Source organism: Meriones unguiculatus, chromosome 10, assembly GCF_030254825.1.
Source record: "Meriones unguiculatus strain TT.TT164.6M chromosome 10, Bangor_MerUng_6.1, whole genome shotgun sequence".
NCBI classification, from domain to species: domain Eukaryota; kingdom Metazoa; phylum Chordata; class Mammalia; order Rodentia; family Muridae; genus Meriones; species Meriones unguiculatus.
Genome location: NC_083358.1, coordinates 19002027 through 19024096, shown reverse-complemented (window position 1 = coordinate 19024096; position 22070 = coordinate 19002027). Strand labels below are relative to the sequence as shown.

The 22070-nt window shown below is 50.8% G+C and overlaps 1 protein-coding gene across 1 annotated transcript in view; it reads left to right on the top strand.

The window, feature by feature from the left end:
* The window catches only part of Zfhx3 (zinc finger homeobox 3), a 245130-nt gene that overhangs the window by 209932 nt on the left and 13128 nt on the right, over positions 1 to 22070 (top strand). The window contains 4 exon segments of the mRNA XM_060392012.1: positions 7447 to 7580; positions 7761 to 7961; positions 17611 to 17713; positions 19886 to 22069. Of these exon segments, the coding sequence (XP_060247995.1) occupies positions 7447 to 7580; positions 7761 to 7961; positions 17611 to 17713; positions 19886 to 22069 (2622 nt within the window).

The window sequence follows — 22070 nt, the reverse complement described above, 5'->3', positions numbered from 1 at the left end:
CGAGCCTGCCTCTGTGCACTCGGGTCTCTCCAGAAACCTCTCCAAAGCATCTCTTAAGTGCCTGGCTGGAGGCAGAATGAGGCCTCGCACGCCTAAAGACAATTGGAACTGTCTTTAAAGGAAGAGAACATAGCCAGACCTCTGGCCACTTATCAAGTGCAGTAGCTCTGCAAGAGCCGAGTCAGAAAGCCCGGCCTGTACCCCCTGAGAAGGAGCTGCGAGCAAACGCCAAGATTAGCCCCGCTCACAAGGGTGGTAGGGAAATCACAAAGTGCTCTCGGGAGCACTGCGCTCGGTTGCCGAGAGGGAGTCGGAGGCCAGCAAAGAGGCCGAGAGGGAGAACACACCTCACCTTCCCCTTAATGAGGAAGCTCAAGCTCAACGGCCACGTTCAGATCTAGGGAAACTTCCGTACGCAGTGCGCCGGGGCGGCCATCCCAACTCGAACACTTTAACGTGAAGTTGTGTGAAGAAGAAGAAGAAAAAAGATTCCCACCTAGCCAATGAAGATAGATAAAAGATGGCTGTAAATTTCTGGGGCCGGTGGCAGGCTGGCTTACGGAACGCGAGGCGATGAGAACCTCTGGCTTACGGAAAGCAGCATGAATTAATAATCATTTAATTGGCTCCTCCATTACGTCGCTGGTTCGGGAGATGGAGGGGCTGTCAGCGGTGCTTCAGCTAAGAGTCTGCCGTTGAGAGGTGGGGCGGGGGATGAGTATCAGATGCCAGGCAGTGTCCCAAGCCCTCAGCGGGCTCACCCCAGGACCCCGCAAAGCAAGAAACTCAGCACATAGGTAGATACCACCTTCGCGTGACTTAGTGCCGACAGGGGCAGTGGAGAAGGAACTTCCACGTCACATGGACAGCTCAGGGGCTCCCCAAGGTAGTATCCTCTGGCCAAAGGGAAGCTGGTCCACCAGTACGGTGTCCACCCTGCCAACAGCCGCGCCACCAGCTAACGTGACGGGAACATGATTTTTGCACGGGAACACAGAAATCCATCCTACTGGTACTTTAGTCTTCTTAGTTGTAAGTAGGTTTCTGATGTCTTGAGGAAGCCGGGAACAGTGACCTTAAGGCTCCTTTTACTCTGTTTCTCACAAGGCAGCAGGTCCTCGCCTTCCCCAGCTTCAGCACCACACAGCCCATGGCACACGCGCTGGAGTCCAAAGTCCAGCGGGGCTGTACCTACAACTCTTCCTTTTCTTTCAAATTTCAGTGTCTCCGGGAAGAATTGGGGGGTTCTAGGAAGAATGGTTTTTTCCCCGTGAGTCACGGAGACTGCCCCTTTTTAGATGCCTTGTTTCTGCCCTACTCCACACTCCAGAAGCCTGCCAGTGGACACTGTCCCTAACAGATGTGCTTAAAGCTCACAAAACCTCCTCCTTGACAGCTACAGTTGCTGGGTGCGGTGGCGCATGCTTTTAATCCCTGCGCTTGGGAAGCAGAGGCAGGTGGATCTCTGTGAGTTCAAGGATAGCTCAGTCCACATAGAGAGACCCTGTCTTGGGAGGGAGGGAGGAAGGAAGGAAGGAAGGAAGGAAGGAAGGAAGGAAGGAAGGAAGGAAGGAAGGAAGGAAGGAAAAAGAAAACTCCAAGCAAATTTGCATGACTTCAAATGAGCTTTCTTCTCTTTTCTGTTCCTTCTGAAGAATGAAAAAGGAACAGCTTACTACTAATTATTAATCAAACTTACCAATAATTATTATTAGAAAGTTAGATTCTTGCTGGACAAATGTGATAAGGTCTAAGCATATGTAAAGGCTGACGTCCACGCTCATGGATGGTTTACCCCACTGAGGAGGGCACGCGTGGATGACCATGTTTCCTCTTCGAACGTAGAGAAATCTCACGGCATCAGGCAGAGGAGCAGGCGTCGGGTCCACCTCCTCTTGGTGTCCGTCCCTGTCATTTTTAGCAGCCCCGTCCACCACAATTTAGGAGGCTGTGACAGATCAACCCCACCCCCACCCCCAGGAAGCCGAGCTCCACAAACTCTTCTGAATTCCGTCGCAGGGAAGTGCCAGTCTTTGCCGAGTAACCCCCAGCTGCAGAACCTAGCCACGTGTCCTGTTAGGGCTTAGTGGGGATCCTGCCAGAGCCTTTCACTGCCCATAGCATCTCACTCGGCTTGCCTTGCCTAGGAAGCGTGTCTCCCGCCATGCACGCCCTCCCTCTGCGCCCATGCCACATTTTGATCCCTTTGCATTCCTGGGAGCCCAGCACGTTGCCCGCGGAGGACTCATTGAGATTTAACAGGTTTTCATATGACGTAAGCGCCAAAAGGAAAAGGCGGAAAGGAAAACTACCTTAAGCGGCAAAGTAAAATAAACAAACAAACAAACAAACAAATTGCCCCCCCCCACCATGTTTTGCACAGCATTGGTCCAAATACCCGCTTTGCACGGGCAGCTGAACTTAAATGCTAAGCCATTCAATTATAATACTTAAAATAACACAGCTACACGGTAAACTTAGAAAATTAACCACAATGCTGTTACCTGATTATGATGACCACTTGCTGCTGCTTTTCCCCCAATGCTTATGGTTTACGTACCTGTAACAGAGTAAAATGTGCATTTCTTCTTGTCTGTTTTTTTTTTTTTTTTTTTTTGTGGCTATCACTTTAATGTCTATAATGTCCAAAGGAATGCCTATCCAGCCACTTACTGTGCCATGCCCTCGTGTTTATTACCCCGTTTTTGCTTGCTTGTTTCCTCACCCCTACCCTGAGTACTGGGGACAGAGATCAGCGTCTGGCACCTGTTAGGCAGGTACTCCACCCCTGAGCTAGTCCCCTGTGTTTTATTTTTAACAAGGTCTGGCTAAGTTTCCCAGGCCAGCCCAGAACCTGCATAGTCCTCCTGCTTCGGCCTTTTCTAGTGGCTGAGTCTCCATGCCTAGCTAGATTGTTTCCGCATTGTTGAATTATTATAAAAGCGGCTTCAGGTAGTTTTTGCTGTTGCTGTCAGTTTAATACAGAGATTCCAGGCCCTGATAATTTAAGTCATGTTTCTGTGGTACTATGTCTATTTCCTCTTTACTGTCATGACATCATAGAAGACTTATAATGACCAGTAATTGATTTTTTTTTTAAACTGGTGTTTTCTGTACTATGATACCCTTCTTCTAGAGTTTAAGATAGAATTGAGAGAAGTTCTGAAGGCTGAAAGCCTCAGTACTTTCTCATGGGGTCCGTCCCACCTCATTTCCTTATGCTGGCAGGAGGGGGATAGAAATGGATCTTGAAATTCTGGCTCTTAAGAGGTCATTCAGAGAAAAGCCTGAGTCCCCATGGCTTTTGATAAACTATTACGCAGCTTGCTGATGGAGAGCTGTGTTTGCGAGTGTGCAGGAATTATACACAGGATCCTTACCCAGCCTTGCCAGGAACTGATTTTAATGTCTGCAGTCAAAGCGAGGCAGGGGCTAGGGCCGGATGGACTTAATCTAACCTAGGAACAGTCTCCCCACACCTCCCAGGACAATGCTGGAGACTGAGCAACTGTTTAAAATGCTTAAAAAATAATAATACAGGAATTGATGGGCTGTGAGGGATCTAATGTCCACTGCTGAGCAAATTTTACTTAAGAACAATGTTACATTTTCTTGGTAGAGAGGAGATGAACCCAGAAGTTTGTGTTCCAGTGGCTATAATGTTTCATATACAGCTGGCTGTTGTGTTTGTGGGAAAAAAGAGGAATGAGTGAACCACTGTGTAGATTTTTTTTTCTTTTACTGTTACTTACTTTTTAAACACTTTGTGATGGCTCCTTAGCTCACAGTAACAAAAGAAGCTTTAAAATCCAAAAGCACTTGGAGTTTGGGGAGAGGGCTGGTGGGAGAAAGGCAATAAAGATTTCCCCTCCCGAGGCCAGGGCAAAGAATAGCAGCCCTAGATGCCAGAATTCTCCCCTCCGCCACCTGGCCACACTTCCTGTGCTCCACTTTAAGGAAGAGGATGGTTCCCATCCTGTGAGCGAACTGATGCTTCACCGCTATGTTTGACTCTCAGCCTCACACTGCTGAGCAGCCAGCCAACTGTCCCTTTTCTCGCAGAGAGGTGGCAGGTGACGGAGGTCTTCAGTAGGCAGTGCCATTGTCCCATAGCCAATACAGGACTGGGTAGGACTGGCACCCAGGGCAGAATGGACACCCGGGGCAGAACCTGCAGCCTGGTTGCCTCTGCCGGGAGGGAGTTCGGTGGCTGTCCTCTTTCCTACCATAAGTGCTGAGCCTAACCCGCTGCCTGTGGCTTGGAAATAGTGGAGCAGAGAGGGGTAAGTTGGAACACTCAGCTTTAAAAATATTTCTATTAATCCTTTGAGAATTCCACACACTGTTTGGATGAGATTCAGCCCCCACCCCCAACTCCTTCCCTCAGTTCCTCCAAGGTCTACCCCATCTTCCCATCCCCCTACACCTTTAAGGGTGTGGAAAGTCAGCCCACACAGAAAGTAAGCTTGGAAAGAGAATATCATTGGCGGCTTCCACTCACCCCCATCTTTTTTTTTTTTAATTTTTTTCTTCACAATTCATTCATTATATATCCCGACTGAAGCCCCCTCTTTCAACTCCCCCTAGCCCAACCCTCCCTCTCTCTTCCCCGCATTCCCTTCCCCTAGTCCACTGAAAGGGGGAGTTCTCCACCATTGCCATCTGCCCATAGCCTGTCAGGTCTCCTCACCCCCACCTTTAGCCTTTACTTGAAGAAACAGCCTGTGGGAAAGAAGGAACACGCTCCAGCAGAAGGAAGAGTTGCAGCTGTGGAAGTGCCCAACGCCCTGGGGCCATGACTGCTCCAGGGTCCTGAGGCTCGGGGTTGCGGGATCACTTCTGATGGGGGCCGGGAGACGGGAAATGGGCCATGGGGGAGCTGGTCTCAAATGTTACAACACCTAGTGAATCAGCAGCCAGCCCATCACATTACAGATCCAGCCATCGCGTATTACCTTTCAAGTGAAAATGAATAACTCCCATTAAGGGCAAAATGGGCTTGAAGTCGATCTGAGACAGATTAAAATACTGTTATGAATCTGCGTTGAGAGGAGGGGGGGTCTGTGTGGAATATGCCTGCCCTTGTACTTTTTAAATAATAGATGCCCTACAAACTAAAGGAGACCAGGTTACCAAGATACCGGGGTTAGAGGTCACAGAGTGCACGTTCTGGGAAGAGCATCAACTTCCTGGAATATTTCTTGTATCTGGCAATTAAAAAGAAAATGTATGGCCTTGTGATTTCAAAGTTTATTTTTCGAATAACTTGCTATTAGAGCACACAGTTTAGGAGGTAAAGTCACCTGCCGCCAAACCTCACAACCCAAGTTCAAACCCAGGCCCCACGGGTTGGGAGGTGAGAACCAACTACAGCGAATTGTCCCCTGATCTTCACTCATGTGCGTGTGCGTGCATGCAAACATGCATTTCACACACACACACACACACACACACACACACACACACACACACACGCACACACACCCCTAGTGAAGAAAATGTAATATAGTAAAAACTTTCAAGAAAGTACACATCTATAATGACAACACCTTGGGATCCACAGCAGAACCAATTTCAAAGTCATGTCCAAACTGAAAATACTTGTCAGATGACAGAGAGAAGGAGACAGCAACCTGGTTTACCGCAGAGGGAAACTCGGGCTTTCTGAAACAGCGACTCAATTCTGTGATAAATTTTTTCAGTTTTTTTTTTTTTTCCTTCAAATCAAATTACTTTGGTTTAAGGAGTTTTCAAGTGAAACAAACACCAGCGGCTCTGAGGAAGCCACTCAGGCAAGCGCGTGCCCCAGCCCACACACGTCCGTGAACCACACAGAGCAGCCATTCCCCAGCCGTGAGCCTTGCGTCATGCTTTCGCCGTCAATTACATTTTTATGCTCTTAGCCACTACAAAAGCCTGAAAAAAAAATATCCATACAGAGTTAGAAATAGAAAAGCAGGTAGCTTTATATCCTCTGTCATGACTCGTGCCCTTTACCTGCACCCACCCTTCCTCCTCCTCTGGTATCTACCTTTCTTGTTCTCCTTTCCACATGTCACACTGTGCCTGCTAACGTGTGTGTGTGTGTGTGTGTGTGTGTTTATCGGTGGGGGGTTCAAAACAGGGTTTTTCTATATAGCCTTGGCTGTCCTGGACTCACTTCGTAAACCAGGCTGGCCTCAAACTCACAGAGATCCACCTGCCTCTGCCTCCCCGAGTGCTGGGATTACAAGCGTGTGCCACCATGCCCGCCCTGTTAACATATATTTATATATACATTATAGGCTGGGATCTGCATATGAAGGAAAACTAAACAGTTTTTCTTTCGTTCTGAGGTTAGATGACTTTGCTCAGTATTATACATTCGAATTCCATCCATTTTCTTATAAACTTTGTGAGCTCATTTTTCCTTAGAGCTGAATAGCAGTCCATTTTATGTATGTACCATATTTTCCATATCCGTTTACCTGTTGATGGACAGTGAGGTGGGTTCCATTTCCTTGTTTTAGAGAATAGAGCATCAGTAAATACAAGGGTGTGGAGTTCTGGGTGTAGGCTGAAGACTGACTAGCTGGGGCAAATAGTAGTTCTACTTTTAATTCTTTGAGGAGCATCCAAATTGATTCCATAACGAATGTAGTAATTTACACCCCCACCATCAGCGGATAAGGATTCATGTCTTGATTTGGTTTTTTGTTTGTTTTCATCCTTACTGCTTAAAGCAACACTCTGAAGAAGTGGAATTTTGCATGAAAATTAAGTAAGAACCCCGAGTCGTTAGTTGGCAAGCGGGGTTGGGGTGATTAAACCCAAGCACGTTGGAGTCCCTCTTTACTGTAGGGGAGCCCTTAGAGTGTGCGTCCCCAGCACTGCCTCAGTTATCACGAGGATCCACACTCAGCCATTTCCTCTCCAAAAGCAAACTGCTGAACCCAGGCCTAAGTGTGTAACACGCCAGCATGCAAATGTCTACCGTGCCTGTGACGCCGATGTGATTCCGAGAGGTGGGACAATAGAGTTGGGAGTACGGAGCTGTTAGGGTCTGTGGCTCAGTGGCCCTGCTACTCAGGCTAGTGAAGCATTCAGTGAGACTCTTCTGCCGCCCAGCTCCTCTCCCCCAGCCCAACATCAAGCAGCAAGCTAGGTTAGACAGTGGGGAATTAGAAGAAGAGGGAGTCTAACCCCAGGGCCTTTTACTGCGTTTCTTCCCTTCTCTGTCCGCCATCCAGTTGTTAAGGCAGTAACAGGGATTCGTGAGGGTAGGGTTGCGGGGTAGAAGCAACATGCGGCTTTTCCCAACAAGCATGCTAAGTCATTCTGCCTGAACCTTGGCGTCTTAAGAAACCCGGCGTTCTCTGTGATGGTCATCCTCATCCAGCGCAAAGCCTCCTTGAGCCAACCCGGTCAGGTTACTTACTATACTGCACCTTGTGCTTTTTCCTGTAGCATCGTCTGGTCAGGCAGAGAAGGAGCTGACGGACTCCCCTGCATCCTCCAAACGCACCTCCTTCCCAGGTAGCTCCGAGACTCCGCTCTCTTCGAAGAGGCCGAAGGCGTCGGAGGAGATCAAACCAGAGCAGGTGAGGGCAGAAGGAATCTGCTGCTGCTGCTGTGTGTGTGTGTGTGTGTGTGTGTGTAGGGGATGGGGGGGCGTGTTTTAGATGTCGGTGGGGAATGAATTTTGGGGTGCGTGGGTCTCGGGAAGACCCAGCTCCAGAAGGGAACACACAATGAGCGGAGGGTGGCGGGTGTCCTCACAGATGTACCAGTGCCCCTACTGCAAGTACAGCAACGCGGATGTGAACCGCCTGCGGGTGCACGCCATGACCCAGCACTCCGTGCAGCCCATGCTCCGCTGCCCCCTGTGCCAAGACATGCTCAACAACAAGATCCACCTCCAGCTGCACCTCACCCACCTCCACAGCGTGGCGCCCGACTGCGTGGAGAAGCTCATCATGACGGTAAGGCCGCCCGGGTGGGTACCGTGCGGCTCGGCTTCCTTCAGAGGTCAAGAGCCGCGCCGTAACGTGAGCAAGACCCCCTTGTCGGCCCAGAAAGCTGGTGTAACACTGGCAGTGTGAGAACCCGTCCCAGGTGTGTGCCCGAGGTTCTGCCGTTCCCAGTCTCGCATCAAGAAACAGTTATTCGGAACCTCCGGGCCTTTGTTGGTCTTTCTGGGATCTGTCTGGCTCTCCCAGTGCCTTGTTTCACCTTCATAGCCAGCTCTTTTAAGAACACCTTCCCACTAACAGATGAGGAAACTAAGTCTCAGTGATGTCACTCAACCCCGTGCATCACGGGTCAGTGAAAATCTGGACCCACGTTTTACACCTCTGTGGAACGCTGGAACGTGAGCCTTTCTCAAGTAGGTATTTTGTTCTCAGTGCAGGAGAGCCATCCGCTTGGGTAGGACGTGCTGCTCCAGGAGTGCAGGCTTTCCATCTGAGCGTGACCACCATCACACCCGCAGGCCTGGAAAGGCTAACTCTTAAATGGCCATCGTAGACCTGGCCAGTAGGGCAACATTATCGTTTCATTCTAACCGGTGAAGACTTCAGAAGGCTGTGGCTGGCGACAGTGTCTTCCTTTTCAGCTGTGCCAGGGCCACCAGTGGCATAGTAAGGTGACGTGAGGCTGCAGGCGCGAAAGAATGGGTCCTCCTCCTGTGCTGGGAGGGGTTCCACAGGCCAGGCTTCCCTCGTAGTCCCCCAGCCTTGGGCCTTTCCCGGGCCTACTCTCACTTTCTGAGTGCCCGCAATCCCGGGAACCTGAAGGCTCAGAAAGGGGTGTGGGAGAGAGTTGCTGTTTTTGTTTTTGTTTTTTCCTACATTTTTCTTTTGCTTGGATGGCTGTTTTGGTTGTTTCGGATGAATCTAGTGTAACAACTGTGGGCTATGGTAATCTCCATGACCGCAATACATTAGACAGTAAATCAGGTTTATATCCCTTAGTACTGGGATGGGAATTGTATTTCAGGTATCCATTGTTGGTTATGCCTTTATTTCTTACATTCATTCATTTATTCATTCATTTGGTATCTGGGGGGTGGGGGGACGGGGCTTCTCTCTGTAGCCTTGGCTGTCCTGGAACTTATTCTGTAGACCAGGATGGCCTCAAAGTCAGAGAGCCACCTGCCTCTGCCTCCTAAGTGCTGGGATTAAAGGCATGGGCTGCCACTGCCACTTTTCATAACAGAAAGGCAAATTTTAAGTGGTAATTTTCATGGTCACTATGAACCTTTGGCCAGCAAAGTCTTCCAGGGCAGATCATCACCATGATGTTTGCCTGGGACGCCTGTCCTCCAAGCTGTGTCTGGAAGTGACCCACTGAACAGCACATCGTCAAGAAGTGACCTCCAGCGATTTTAAGGGCCAGTGAAGACAGTGCCACAGCCACCGCAGCCTGTCCTGTTCCAAGCCCCCCTGGTAGCCGTGTGCAGGCACAAAAAGCACCTGTGGGAACGCCCGATACGCTGGGAGAACTAGTTGATTAGCTTGGTCTTGAACCCCTGACGCTGAGATTACATGGGAGAAAGTACTACCCTAGCTCCTCCCGTCGTACAGACACCTCATGTTCTCACAGATGGTAGAGATGTTCCGTAGACGTTTCCGAGAAGTGTTCAAACCGTGGGGAATGTGCCAATCACAGGAAGTCAGTTTGCTAGTATCCGAGCGCTCATAGATGGTGAGGCGGAGTTGCAAACAGTGAGACGTGAGAGGTGTGACTGTTTAAGTGCTTCTCTGGGCTTCAGAGCAGACGTGAGGGGCCGTCTGCACGGGAAGCGGGAGTGGTGACACGGCCGTCCTAGTGGATAGTTCTGCAGGCGATGTCTTTTCCTTCCCGACCCCCAACTGATGAGGTCTAGGGGCTGGGGGAGCGTGCAGCTACACTCCAGGGTAAACCTGGAACCCTCTCTAATGCCCACACTGCTAATCTTGGTCAGATGCCAGGGCCGTTCTTGGGAAAAGTTTGGTGTTAAGATGGAATTTGCAATTGTTCTACAACTAAGTGATGATAATGAACCTGTGGTTAAAATCATGTCCCCAAAGGGTATTTTACAGTAATTTTATTAGAAAATTGGCCCCGGGAAAGTATTGGTTAGGCTTTCTGACAGCTTATCTGTTTGTGCTTAGCCAAGTGGAGCTGCGGGCTCTGAAAGCAGTCTGAGGAGGATGCCTCTAAACTAAAGCTCCCCTTCCCGTGTTCCACAGTGAGGTCATTCATCCTCCGAGAGGAAGAAGTTCCGTCTCCTTGGATCCCGAATGGCAAGGCAAATGGCAGTGAGCAGAGTGGGTCAGGCAAGGCAGCGTTGGCTGCAAAATAGGAAAAGCTGGCAAAGGCTCCCAGACACATGCTCCCTGGTGGAGGTGGGCCACAGAGCAGGGTATCCAGAGCTAGACATCCTGAAGAATTTCTATTTGGTGTCTAGGTCTAAAGTTCTCGGGAAGGAGCTTGTATTGGGTTCCAGTCCATCGGAAAGGAAGTTCTGCCTTGATAAATGGAAGTAGATTACTTTTTACGTGGTGTCTTTCCATCCCGTTGTAAGTGGAGAGCGTTTTTGAGGAGGCTTCATTTAATAATACCTTATCAGACAGCTTTCGGGAACCTGCAGTGTCTAATACGTCTGTTGCTATGGTAACAGCTGCTTGCTTATGCTCTGCATCTCATATCTGTGTCTTCCATGGGTCCCCTTCTTTTTACTGTTGGGGGGGTGAAAACATGCTCTCCGCTGGCAGCGTTTGCAGCACTGGTCTACTCTAGAATCGGCACCCACACACATATTTCTTCGTGGCCTATTGGAAACAGCACAGACAGTATCTTTTTACACGTCACATGAAAGAAGGAAATCTCTGAAGTTTTATTTAGGACAAGGAGACAAGTGTTCCTCCTGGATGGCCTCACACACACCCCAGCTCTGCCCTGCCCCACCCCCCCCCATGTTGATTTCAAGTAACTAAAGTCTTATTTCCACACAAGCCAAGGGTTCATGTTGGGGGAACGTTGCCACTTCTGTTCTGTCCCCATATTTATTTCCCTTATCTTCTTGGGGGAAGGATGAGAGCCTCTAAATAAGAATGGGAAGGACCACCCACCATGCATTTCAATACTCTTAAATTATTCTAATTGATCAATGTCTTCTAAGTGACAGGACATACCACTGGGATCCTAGATCATTAATACGGGGACGTTTTCTTTGTTCCTTAATCACTTAACAAAATGGGACCTCACAGCTGAAATGAGGCTGAGCCAAGAACACCTTTTTATTTTTTTCCTGTAATCCTTCCTCTTCTTCCTCTTTTCTGATCCACTATTATTCCAGGTTTTATGCACGCCAAGGTGTCCCTCCTCTGCCCCTGGCCTTGCCTTGCCTGTGGTTTTCCCTCAGCCCCTCTTTGGGGGACAATAGTTTGGTCTCTTATGAGCGTTAAACGGGCGTCTATGACTCTCTCTGCTCTGTGTATGTGGGGATCTCAGGGGCAGGCTTCCCCTCCCCCACAGGGGGGCCTCTTCTCTTCCCCTGGCCCTGGGGCTGTCACACCCACCTGCGTATCAGCTCTTTCACTTTGTCTCCATCTCAGAGGAAGGTAATGAAAATAATCGGGCTTCATTAATTCCAAGCCCTGTGAGATGATAGCCATTTGGAGCCTGTTTGCCAATTAGATGGTCTAAATTAGAACTGACCTTGGTGGACTGCCACTGCTTGCCTCTCGGGGTCTAATGAAGCTTTGCTTTCCAATCCATTCTTCCCCAGCTCTCTTGTCTGTGTGTGCACACACACGCACGCAAGTCTAACTGTCGTGATTCTTGTCTCCCTACTGGACCCTGTCACCAGCCTTTCTCATTCTTAGGTTTTAAACTCTGGTTCTGGTCTGTTTTTATTCTGGTCCACATAACTGTTAAGGTAGCCTACAGTTTTGTTTGTTTATGTGTAAGTTTTAGGTATTACAAACAACAACTATATAAGCACAGGGAAGCCATTTTAGAAAGGAAATGTGGGGGAGGAGGTCAGAGTATTCCAAATTAGAGGTGGGTACGAAGAGAGCATTTCAGTGTTCTCCTGCACAGTAGGCTAACTATAGTCAGCCACAGTGTATATTTGGAATATAAGAGAAGCTTTTTAATGTTTGGTGAAGAAATGATAAACATTCACGCAGATGAATATGCCAGGGTCCATATTGGCTCAGCACACAAGAGTATGCATGTTTTGAAACTTCACATTGAGCCCCATAAAGTTGAATAATTATATGTGCCAGTTAACAAAACTTTTGAAAGTAGGCCAGGTCGTACACATCATTATCATCCCAGCACTCAGGCAGGAGGATTATGAGCTGGAGGCTTGCCTTGGATGATGTGAGACTTTATGTCTAAAAGAAAATACAATTTAAAAAGTATAGTGATGAGGATGGTGCCGATGGTGATGGTGCAGAGAGACAAGGTCTTGTAGAGACTGTGCTGCTGTGCCTTATCTGCAGTGAGATGGGATTCGGAGAGCTGTGCGTGGGGTCTGCCTGTGGGGTCTGCCTGTGGGGTCTGATAGGGTAGGAGGAGAGCAGGAGAAGGAGGCCTGTAGTCTGCGCACAGGCAGCACCCCACTCAACACTAGCTAGACGTCAAGCCCTGAAAGCGATTCAGTTTTCAGCTCATGCCTAGAGTTCTGAGACAAAACCAGGATGTAGAGGGCAGCTGGATCCAAGCCACGGGAGGTCTGTCCTAAGGCTTCCCATCACCTTCCGTCTGTCCTGGGTGATTCACCTTGTGGATTTCCACTGAAAAGTGAAGGCTTTGAGTCTTTCTTGGAAATCTAGGCCTTGGCATATCTGCCATTTGCCTGGTAGCCTTTTGGAAGGGTGCTCTCCTCAGTCAATGCTGGCACCAGGCTTTCTGAGAAGGCATTTCTGCTGTCCTGACACAGCATATGGGAGGCGTTGGCAGTACTGATCTTACCTGGGCCCCCTTATCTCGAGGTAGGTTTGACAGACAAACTTGAAGACTCTCTACCATGGGGAATCAGTAGGGTATAACCTGAGCTAAACGTGGAATTGGATGTAGCCCTTCCACATCTGGCACCTGGTGCCTGGAGGAGCAGGCTTGCTAACGGCAGTTTCCCAGAAGAAGTGACGAATGCCCTTCAGACGTCACGGCGGGGACCAGAACTACTGAGACCCCAGGTGTAGGAGGTGTAGCCGTGGCGCTTTGGGATCCACTCAAGTGATTTATTTATAACTTAAAAATACTGAGGAGGCGGAAAGAGGTTAGAAGTGGGTATTCATGAACCCATGCCACTGCCTCGAGTTGACCACGGGAAATTCACTCAAGTCCGTGGATTTCCACCTGACGGGGAAACCTTTGACTCCTTGAAATTATGTGAGTTATTCGGTGCTCAAAAACGTTCTTCCTGGGGGCTGCCACCTTCACTGAACTTCCTGAGGGGTTGCGTTCTCCCCAGGCTCCTCTGGGTTGTGAGCTTCTTGGGAGCAGACACCCTGTCTTGCCACTGCTCCTCACTGGCCCGAACATGGGCACTGACCGGCCGATATCACGTAGAGGGCAAATGAGAAAATCACCCAAGGCCCTCCTTCCCTCTCCACAAGGCCACTGCTTTGGAATTGCTTAGGCGGGAAGCTTCGTAGCCTGATGTGACCCTCTTCGGTTTCTGTTAGTCCATGTGAGAATTGCTTAAACTAGGAGTTCAGCCTTGGAGTAGAATGCTCCGTACATTAAAGCTTCTGCTTCCCGATTTTCGGTACCCACCTCACAGCCCATGGTTCCTTCTGGCATTCCCTTCACTTCTGCACACTCTTGTGATGTACTTGATTTTGCCTCAGAGGAGATGGGAGGAGAGCATCTGGGGTCGTGGCCGCCGCCAATCTTGCGGGAGTGCTGGCCCTAATCGGCTGATTGCTTTCCTTAACCGGAAGAACTCTGTCTTGATATGAAGTTCACTTAAATATTCCTGGACAACTGATGTGGCTTGACACGTGTGGTGTTTATGGATGTGCAGGCATCGCGGCTTTTCTGCCACTGTGGTAAAACACTGTGACCAAGGGCAGCTTAAAGAAGGGGGAGAATTGACTCTGCTTTGTGGTTCCAGGGAGCTAAGAGTCCATTATGGCAGGAAGACACAGCAGCAGGCAGAGGGAGCAGAGAGAGAGAGAGAGAGAGAGAGAGAGAGAGAGAGAGAGAAACAGAGACAGAGAGACACAAGAGAACTAGAAGCGGGGTAAAGAGAAAAATCCTCAAAGTCCATCCCTCGTGACATACTTCGCCCAGCAAAGCTGCACTTTCTCAGCCTCTAAGTGGCACCCCCAGCTAGAGACCCAGTGTTAAAGTATGTCTGCCTGCAAGGGTCGTTTTCCTTATATAAACCACCACAAACGGTCACCAGAAAGGCCAGTCCCTGTGCTTGTAGGTGCCTGAGCTGTGTACTGGCCATAGTTGGAGGTGTAGAGGGCAGGCACCTGAGGAGAGGAAGGTGTTACCTGCAGAAGAGCCAGTGGTGGGCCCCAGTTATCTGAGGACCTCAGAGGTTAGGCCATACTTAGAATGGCCACGATTGGACACGCTATGCTTCGATGTCCCTGCTGGAAGGGAAAGCCTTTCCGGATCTTCACTCGGCACAGTTGACTAGCATACTAGGCCCACTAGAGACTGTGGCTGTGACCTTCTGAACCGTCCATGCAGGCCAGGAGCCCGATATGTTTGGGAATCCATGGCAGCCAAGGCAAGGAGCAGTACCTTTGGACCCCTCTCCTCTCTGGGCTGGGCTCCTCTGTGGGAGCTGTTGGCATGATGACGTTTCTGGCCGTCTAGGACGAAGCTTGGAGTACAAAGGTCTGGAAACTGGCAGGAGGAGGAAGAGGCACAGGCCTGGAAACAGGAATGTTTGGGAACTGATGAGGGCCCCCATCTACACAGTGAGGCAGCTTCCCCATGAACCTTCGTTCAGACACAAGCAGACCCCACTCGGTTTCCTAGGCCCTTAGGTCCCTGGAGGGAACTTCCCTCTGCCTCCTGGGGATCTCTGGCCTGTCACACCTCATATGCCACCTCACCCCTGCCTCCCGACACAGGTTGGCACAGCAGAGTGGAGACAAGGCGTGCAGACCTAAGTCCCTCCCTGAACACACACGGGGCAGGAGTTCCAGGTTCCGAGGCCAGATTAAGATGCAGGGGAGCATGTGAGGTTGATGATTATATTTCGGGGAGAGTTAATTGATGGAAGGTGAAGGCAGACAAAGAACCGCTGCTTACTGCCTTCTTGAATCCCAATCAGGAATTATGATTAAAGTCGCAGCGAGACAACACAGGGCTGATGAATTGGTGTCTTTTTTTTTTTTCCTCCTTTTTTTGCCGTCATTCACACTTGATTGACTTCAACCTTTCAAGTGCAAAAGTCTCTCTTTTCCATTATTATTCATAGCCATCTGAGGTTTTCTAATTAAAGTGTATGAAAACAATTACTGATCCGTCGTACTGAGTCTGTTGGAGGGGATGGCTGCCTTACTGTAATGCCTGTAAAAAGCCCGTGGTTTTCTATAATGATGCGCGGCAGAGGTGATAGATAATTTTATTCTTTTTTACTCTGTGGGGCTTTTTTTTTTTCCTCATGATTCATTTTTCATAATTCCTAAAGATCCCCAAAAAGGACTGATCATGCAGCTACAACTGAGAAAAGAGGTTTTGAAGGGGGGGTCTTTTTTTTTTTTCATTCTCTTTCTCCCCCTTTTACCCCCAACCTCGTCCTCTCCCTCGGCTGAAGACTATAAATTAATCGGTGACCTTTCACTTCTTGGATTCCCGCTGGACTCCCCAACCACCCTGGTCAGAAATGCTTTCTATTAAAAAAGAAAACAGACGGAGTTTGGCAGTCTCCACCCTGTTCAGGACAATTCAACAGCTAGCTTAGCTCTCTAAGCAGCTGCCGCAGGCTCTGTGTGCGGTGCAGCTGTCTGAGGGCGGGCGCGTGTTTTTCCCATTCACCTGCCACACACCTGCTCTTCCTAGCATGGGGCTCCTTGGGATCCTTCTCTGTAGCGCCTGTTGCTTAAGTTTTGTGCCTATTGGCTTCTGGGGCTGGGTGGAAAAAAAAAAAAAAACATGTCACACGCCTAAATATGAACTCTGTTTGGTTAGTGGTCGGGGATGTTTCTTGTCTTCTTGTTGAGCCTGTTGTTGGTGACACTAGAGAACATGACAGCAGCTCCTGGAGGAAGGTTGGGATCCTTCAGTCATTGAAATATCCTTAACGTATCAAGTGTGAACAAAACTCTCTGAGTGGAATTGTTGTCCACTGAAGTTTTGCCTGACTGGTACCGTGGGGCCTCCAGGTGGGGCCCAGCGCTGAGTCATCTCCCATTTCTCCTCCTCCAGCACTTGTCAAACTAAAGACAATTTCTGATTCGTTCGGAAATGTTCTGGCTGACAGTTTCTCCCGCCCCATGGCGGGCAAAGAGGGATGGCCGCTTTCCTCCTCCCCTCTAGTTTGGAGAACACCACACGTGCGTACAACGAGACATGACCGTAGCTGCTCCCTGGCCTGCCCTCCGACACCATCCACGCCTTACACCATCCACGCGCCCCCTCCCAGACAAGGCGGATGGATGGTCTCCAGGTCCCGCTGCACACTGAGGAGTCGCAGGCAGTGGGTAGTTGCCGGGAGAGGGGAGATCATCTGGTTCTGAGGAGGTGGCCGCCTGTGCGCTGATTTTCAGAGGGGAACCCTTATTCCTTAGTCTGCATGCTAGGGGCTGCCTACCACCGTCACACAGAACCTGAGATAAGCTGTTGGGGCTAGCTCCTGGCCACACAGCAGGGAGGCAGAGGGGAAAGTCTGAGCATCTGACCTAAAATGTAGTCACTGATCGGGGATAATTATGGAGATGCTCCGTGAGGGGCTGGGGTCCTGGGCGCACGTTCCCCCTGATGCCATGTCCCTCACGCCAAAAGGGCTCCTCCGGACCAAATTGTGACTCACCGCGAGTTACAAAAACCGCCTGTTTGTGCTTGATCGTCAGCTTGTAAAGGGTTACACGACGTCGTTTCCCGGAAGATGTGCCAGCGTGCCTGTGCGTCCTTGGCCTTCCCTTTGTTCTCCTCTTCCCTTCTTACCCTCTCCTTCACTCCGGCTCCCCTCCTCTCCTTGCCTGAATACATTTCGAAAGCAGTGCTACAATGCTCCCTGCTTCAAGATTACCGTGTACTTTACCGGGTATGATTTAATTAGGGCCCTTATTATGTTTTCAGCAGCTTAAGGTGGGCCTTTCAACTTATCTAACCTAATTGGTTCAGCACAAGAAGGTTCACAGCCCATGACAAAACATTGTCAGTGATCAAAGTCAAAATTCTGCATAAAAGAAAAATATTAATAATAAGATCATTCTTCAAGTGTGCACTGCTAATTATGTCCAGAATGTAACCGTAGAAACACTTTTGACTGATGTGAGCTTTGTCTAATAAACAGGAGTCTTCACTGAGCTATGAAAAGTGACACCTAGCTCTACACCGGTGAAGGCTAATTTTGCTCATTAAATCATTTTTGAACCTTTTCGTAGTTTGTGTCTGTTCCCTGTGCCTGACTGTTCCCGTCTCCCTGCTCTCCCCTCTCCTCAGGTGACCGCCCCTGAGACCGTGATGCCCAGCAGCATGTTTCTCCCCACCGCTGTTCCGGACCGAGATGGGAATTCCAATTTGGAAGAGGCGGGAAAACAGCCTGGTTAGTGTCATCAATCTTTATTCCTGCAAACCGAAACAAGATGGATTCTTAGATCAAAATTTTCACGAGGCGGGAGGGCCTAGGGATTCCAAGCAATATACCCTGAGTAGATGGGACTGCTGGGTTTTATCACCAGAACACTGTATGCTGTCGGCCTCGGCCTGGATCCCGTAGGCGGTTTGTTCACCTAGCTTTAAAGTTAAAGGCCTGGCATGAGCTCCAGTGGGACACTGGGATGGGCGCATGTCCCTCTGGAGGCCTCCATTGAGAACTAAGTTGCAAGAGACTTGCCATCCGGAGGCGTTATGATCCCTTAGTTGTCACAGAATTGTTGGGGTCTTCTGGGCTTGCCTTACTGTAATCACAGCCTTTGTAAGGACCGCTGTCACGGACATTCCTGCTGCAGCTGCCATCACAGAGCGGCCCTTAGGCCTCTGCAAAGCTCGAACACAGACACTGTTACAGACATTCACAGCCCACACCGCTGCTGCCTTAGCCTTCCTCCCTGTGATGTGCCCGGATGACTTGGAACAAGCCAGGGTGTTTTTGTGTATGATGAACTCATTGAGTTTTAGTAATTGGGAATACTTACCTGCTAGCATGAGCAAGGACCTGGGTTCACAAAAGTGATGCAAAAAGAGAGAGAGAGAGAGAATCACATTAAACATGAAACTAAATGCCTTTAAGAAATCCCAAACCCAAAAATGTATAACTTCCTCACAACTTAGGACAACATTAGTGTAGGTGTCCTTTACAGCAGATCTGGTGTGCTAATTTATTTTAAAGATTTATTTACTTTTTCTTTCTCCCTCCCCCTTTTTTTATTTCAGCTTATTTACTTTACATCCCAAGGGTGCTCCTTCCCTCCTTTCTCTTCCCTTCTCCTCCTCCCCCTTCCCTTTTTCCTTTCCCCCCAGAAAAGGGGAGCTCCCTCATTTCAGCTTCCCCCAGCACATCAAGTCCCATCAGGACTGAGTGTATCTTCATCCCCTGAAGCCAGGCAAAGCAGCCCTGCCAGGAGAGAGTGATCCAAAAGCAGGCGATGGAGTCCATGTTAGAAACAGCCCACCCTGCCCACCACACACACTCACCAGGTGCCCCACGTGAAGACCAAGCCACCCGTCGGCCACATGTGTGCAGGGGCCTAGGTCCAGACCATGCATGTGCCGTAGCTGACGTCTCAGTCTCTGTAAGCCCCCGTGGGACTGTGTCGGCTGCCTCTGTTGGTCTTCTTTTCTGGTTCCTGTCCCCTCCAGGTCCTTCCATCTCTCCCCAGCACTTCCTCAGGACCCCCAGAGCTCCACCCCGTGCTCGGCTGCAAGTCTCAGCTCCCGTCTCGAGCCGCTGTTAGCTGGAGCCTCCCCGACGACAGTCGAGTTAGGCTCCTATCTGCAAGCAGAGCAGAACATCATTAATAGTGTCGGGGGCTGTTATTTGTTTTTTATGTGCATTGGTGTTTTGCCTGCATGTATGTGTGTGAGGATGCCAGATCCCCTGGAACTGGGGTCACAGACAGTTGTGAGCTGCCATGTGGGTGCTGGGACTGGAACCTGGGTCCTTTGGAAGATCAGCCAGTGTTCTTAACAGCTGAGCCATCTTTCCAGCCCACATAATGTGCTAAGTTTGTTGTTGTTTTTTTTTTTTTAATAACATAAAAGTGACCATAAATGGTACCATTAAGATCAGTAACCTTCATCGGAGGGGGAGGGCTCAGCACACCGTAATCCCAGCACTTGGGAAGCAAAGGCAGGTGGATCTCTGTGAGTTCAAGGCCAGCCTGGTCTGTATAACAGGAGTTCCAGAACGGCCAGAGCTACAGAGAAACCCTGTCTTGAAAAATCAAAAAGTTAAACAAACAAACAGTAACCTTCAAACAACTTTTTATGAGACTGAGTCTTCTGGGTCGGTTAAACATTATTTTAAAGACTGTTAGACAGTTATTTTAAAGACATTATTTTAAAGACAGGTCCGTGATGAAGTGGGCCTGTGTATATCCTCCTGTTCCTCCCTTTTCATGTGACCTTGCTCATGTGCATATCCTCCCGGCCCTGTGGAGGGACTCTGGCACTCAGCTGGGTGTTTTATAAAGCCTGGCTATGTAGTCGGCCCTGGGTGCCACCCTGGAAACAAAGCCTTCCCTATCTGTGGGCTTGACGTGTTTGTGTCTTACAGAAACTTCAGAGGATCTGGGAAAGAACATCTTACCGCCCGCAAGCACAGAGCCCAGTGGAGATTCGAAGCCCTCTTCCGCTGACCCCAGTTGCGTGAGAGAAGACTCAGGCTTCCTGTGCTGGAAGAAAGGGTGCAACCAGGTTTTCAAAACCTCAGCCGCCCTTCAGACCCATTTCAACGAGGTGCATGCCAAGAGGCCCCAGCTGCCCGTGTCCGACCGCCACGTGTACAAGTACCGCTGCAATCAGTGCAGCCTGGCTTTCAAGACCGTTGAAAAGCTGCAGCTCCATTCCCAGTACCACGTGATCCGAGCCGCCACCATGTGCTGCCTGTGCCAGCGCAGTTTCCGGACTTTCCAGGCTCTGAAGAAACACCTGGAGACAAGCCACCTGGAGTTGAGCGAGGCCGACATCCAGCAGCTTTACGGGGGGCTCCTAGCCAACGGGGACCTCCTGGCAATGGGGGACCCCACGCTGGCCGAGGACCACACCATAATTGTCGAAGAAGACAAGGAGGAAGAGAGTGACCTGGAAGATAAGCAGAGCCCCACGGGCAGCGACTCCGGGTCGGTGCAGGAAGACTCGGGCTCAGAGCCGAAAAGAGCGCTGCCCTTCAGGAAGGGCCCCAACTTCACCATGGAGAAGTTTCTCGACCCCTCCCGCCCTTACAAGTGCACCGTCTGCAAGGAATCCTTCACGCAGAAGAACATCCTGCTGGTGCACTACAACTCCGTCTCGCACCTGCATAAGTTAAAGAGAGCCCTCCAGGAGTCGGCCACGGGCCAGCCCGAGCCCACCAGCAGCCCGGACAACAAGCCGTTCAAGTGTAACACCTGCAACGTGGCCTACAGCCAGAGCTCCACCCTGGAGATCCACATGAGGTCGGTGCTGCACCAGACCAAGGCCCGGGCAGCCAAGCTGGAAGCCGCGAGCGGCGGCAGCGGCAGCGGCAATGGGACCGGGAGCGGCGGTAGCGGTGTGTCCCTCAGCTCCTCGACCCCGAGCCCCGTGAGCACCAGCGGCGCCAACACCTTCACCACCACCAACCCGAGCGGTGCCGCCGTGGCCCCGAGCTCCAACTTGCTGAGCCAGGTGCCCACGGAGAGCGTGGTGATGCCGCCGCTGGGGACCCCCATCGGCGCCAACCTCGCTTCCCCCGCGGAGCCCAAGGAGGCCAACCGGAAGAAGTTAGCAGATATGATCGCATCCAGGCAGCAGCAGCAGCAGCAGCAACAGCAGCAGCAGCAGCAGCAGCAAGCGCAGACGCTGGCCCAGGCCCAGGCTCAGGTCCAGGCCCACTTGCAGCAGGAGCTGCAGCAGCAGGCGGCCCTGATCCAGTCCCAGCTGTTCAACCCCACTCTGCTCCCCCACTTCCCCATGACCACCGAGACCCTGCTCCAGCTGCAGCAACAGCAGCACCTCCTCTTCCCCTTCTACATCCCCAGTGCCGAGTTCCAGCTCAACCCCGAGGTGAGCTTGCCGGTGACCAGCGGGGCGCTGACGCTGACGGGGTCGGGCCCCGGCCTGCTGGAGGATCTCAAGGCCCAGGTCCAGATCCCACAGCAGAGCCACCAGCAGATCCTGCAGCAGCAGCAGCAGCAGCAGCCTCAGCTCTCTCTTCCCCAGAGTCACTCAGCCCTCCTCCAGCCGAGCACGCACCCCGAGAAGAAGAACAAACTGGTCGTCAAAGAAAAGGAGAAGGAAGGCCAGCGAGAGCGGGAGGGGCCGGAGGGGCCGGAAGGGACCACGGGACCAAAGGAATCACTGCCGGATGCCTTGAAGGCCAAAGAGAAGAAAGAGTTGGCACCGGGGGGTGGTTCTGAGGGCTCCATGCTGCCTCCGCGCATCGCTTCGGACGCCCGAGGGAACGCGACCAAGGCCTTGCTGGAGAACTTCGGCTTCGAGCTGGTCATCCAGTACAACGAGAACAAGCAGAAGGTCCAGAAGAAGAACGGCAGGACGGAGCAGGGCGAGAGCCCGGAGAAGCTGGAGTGCGACTCGTGCGGCAAGCTCTTCTCCAACATCCTGATCCTCAAGAGCCACCAGGAACACGTGCACCAGAACTACTTCCCCTTCCAGCAGCTGGAGAGGTTCGCCAAGCGGTACCGGGAGCACTACGACAAGCTGTACCCGCTGAGGCCGCAGACCCCGGAGCCGCCGCCGCCCCCGCCCCCGCCGCCGCCGCC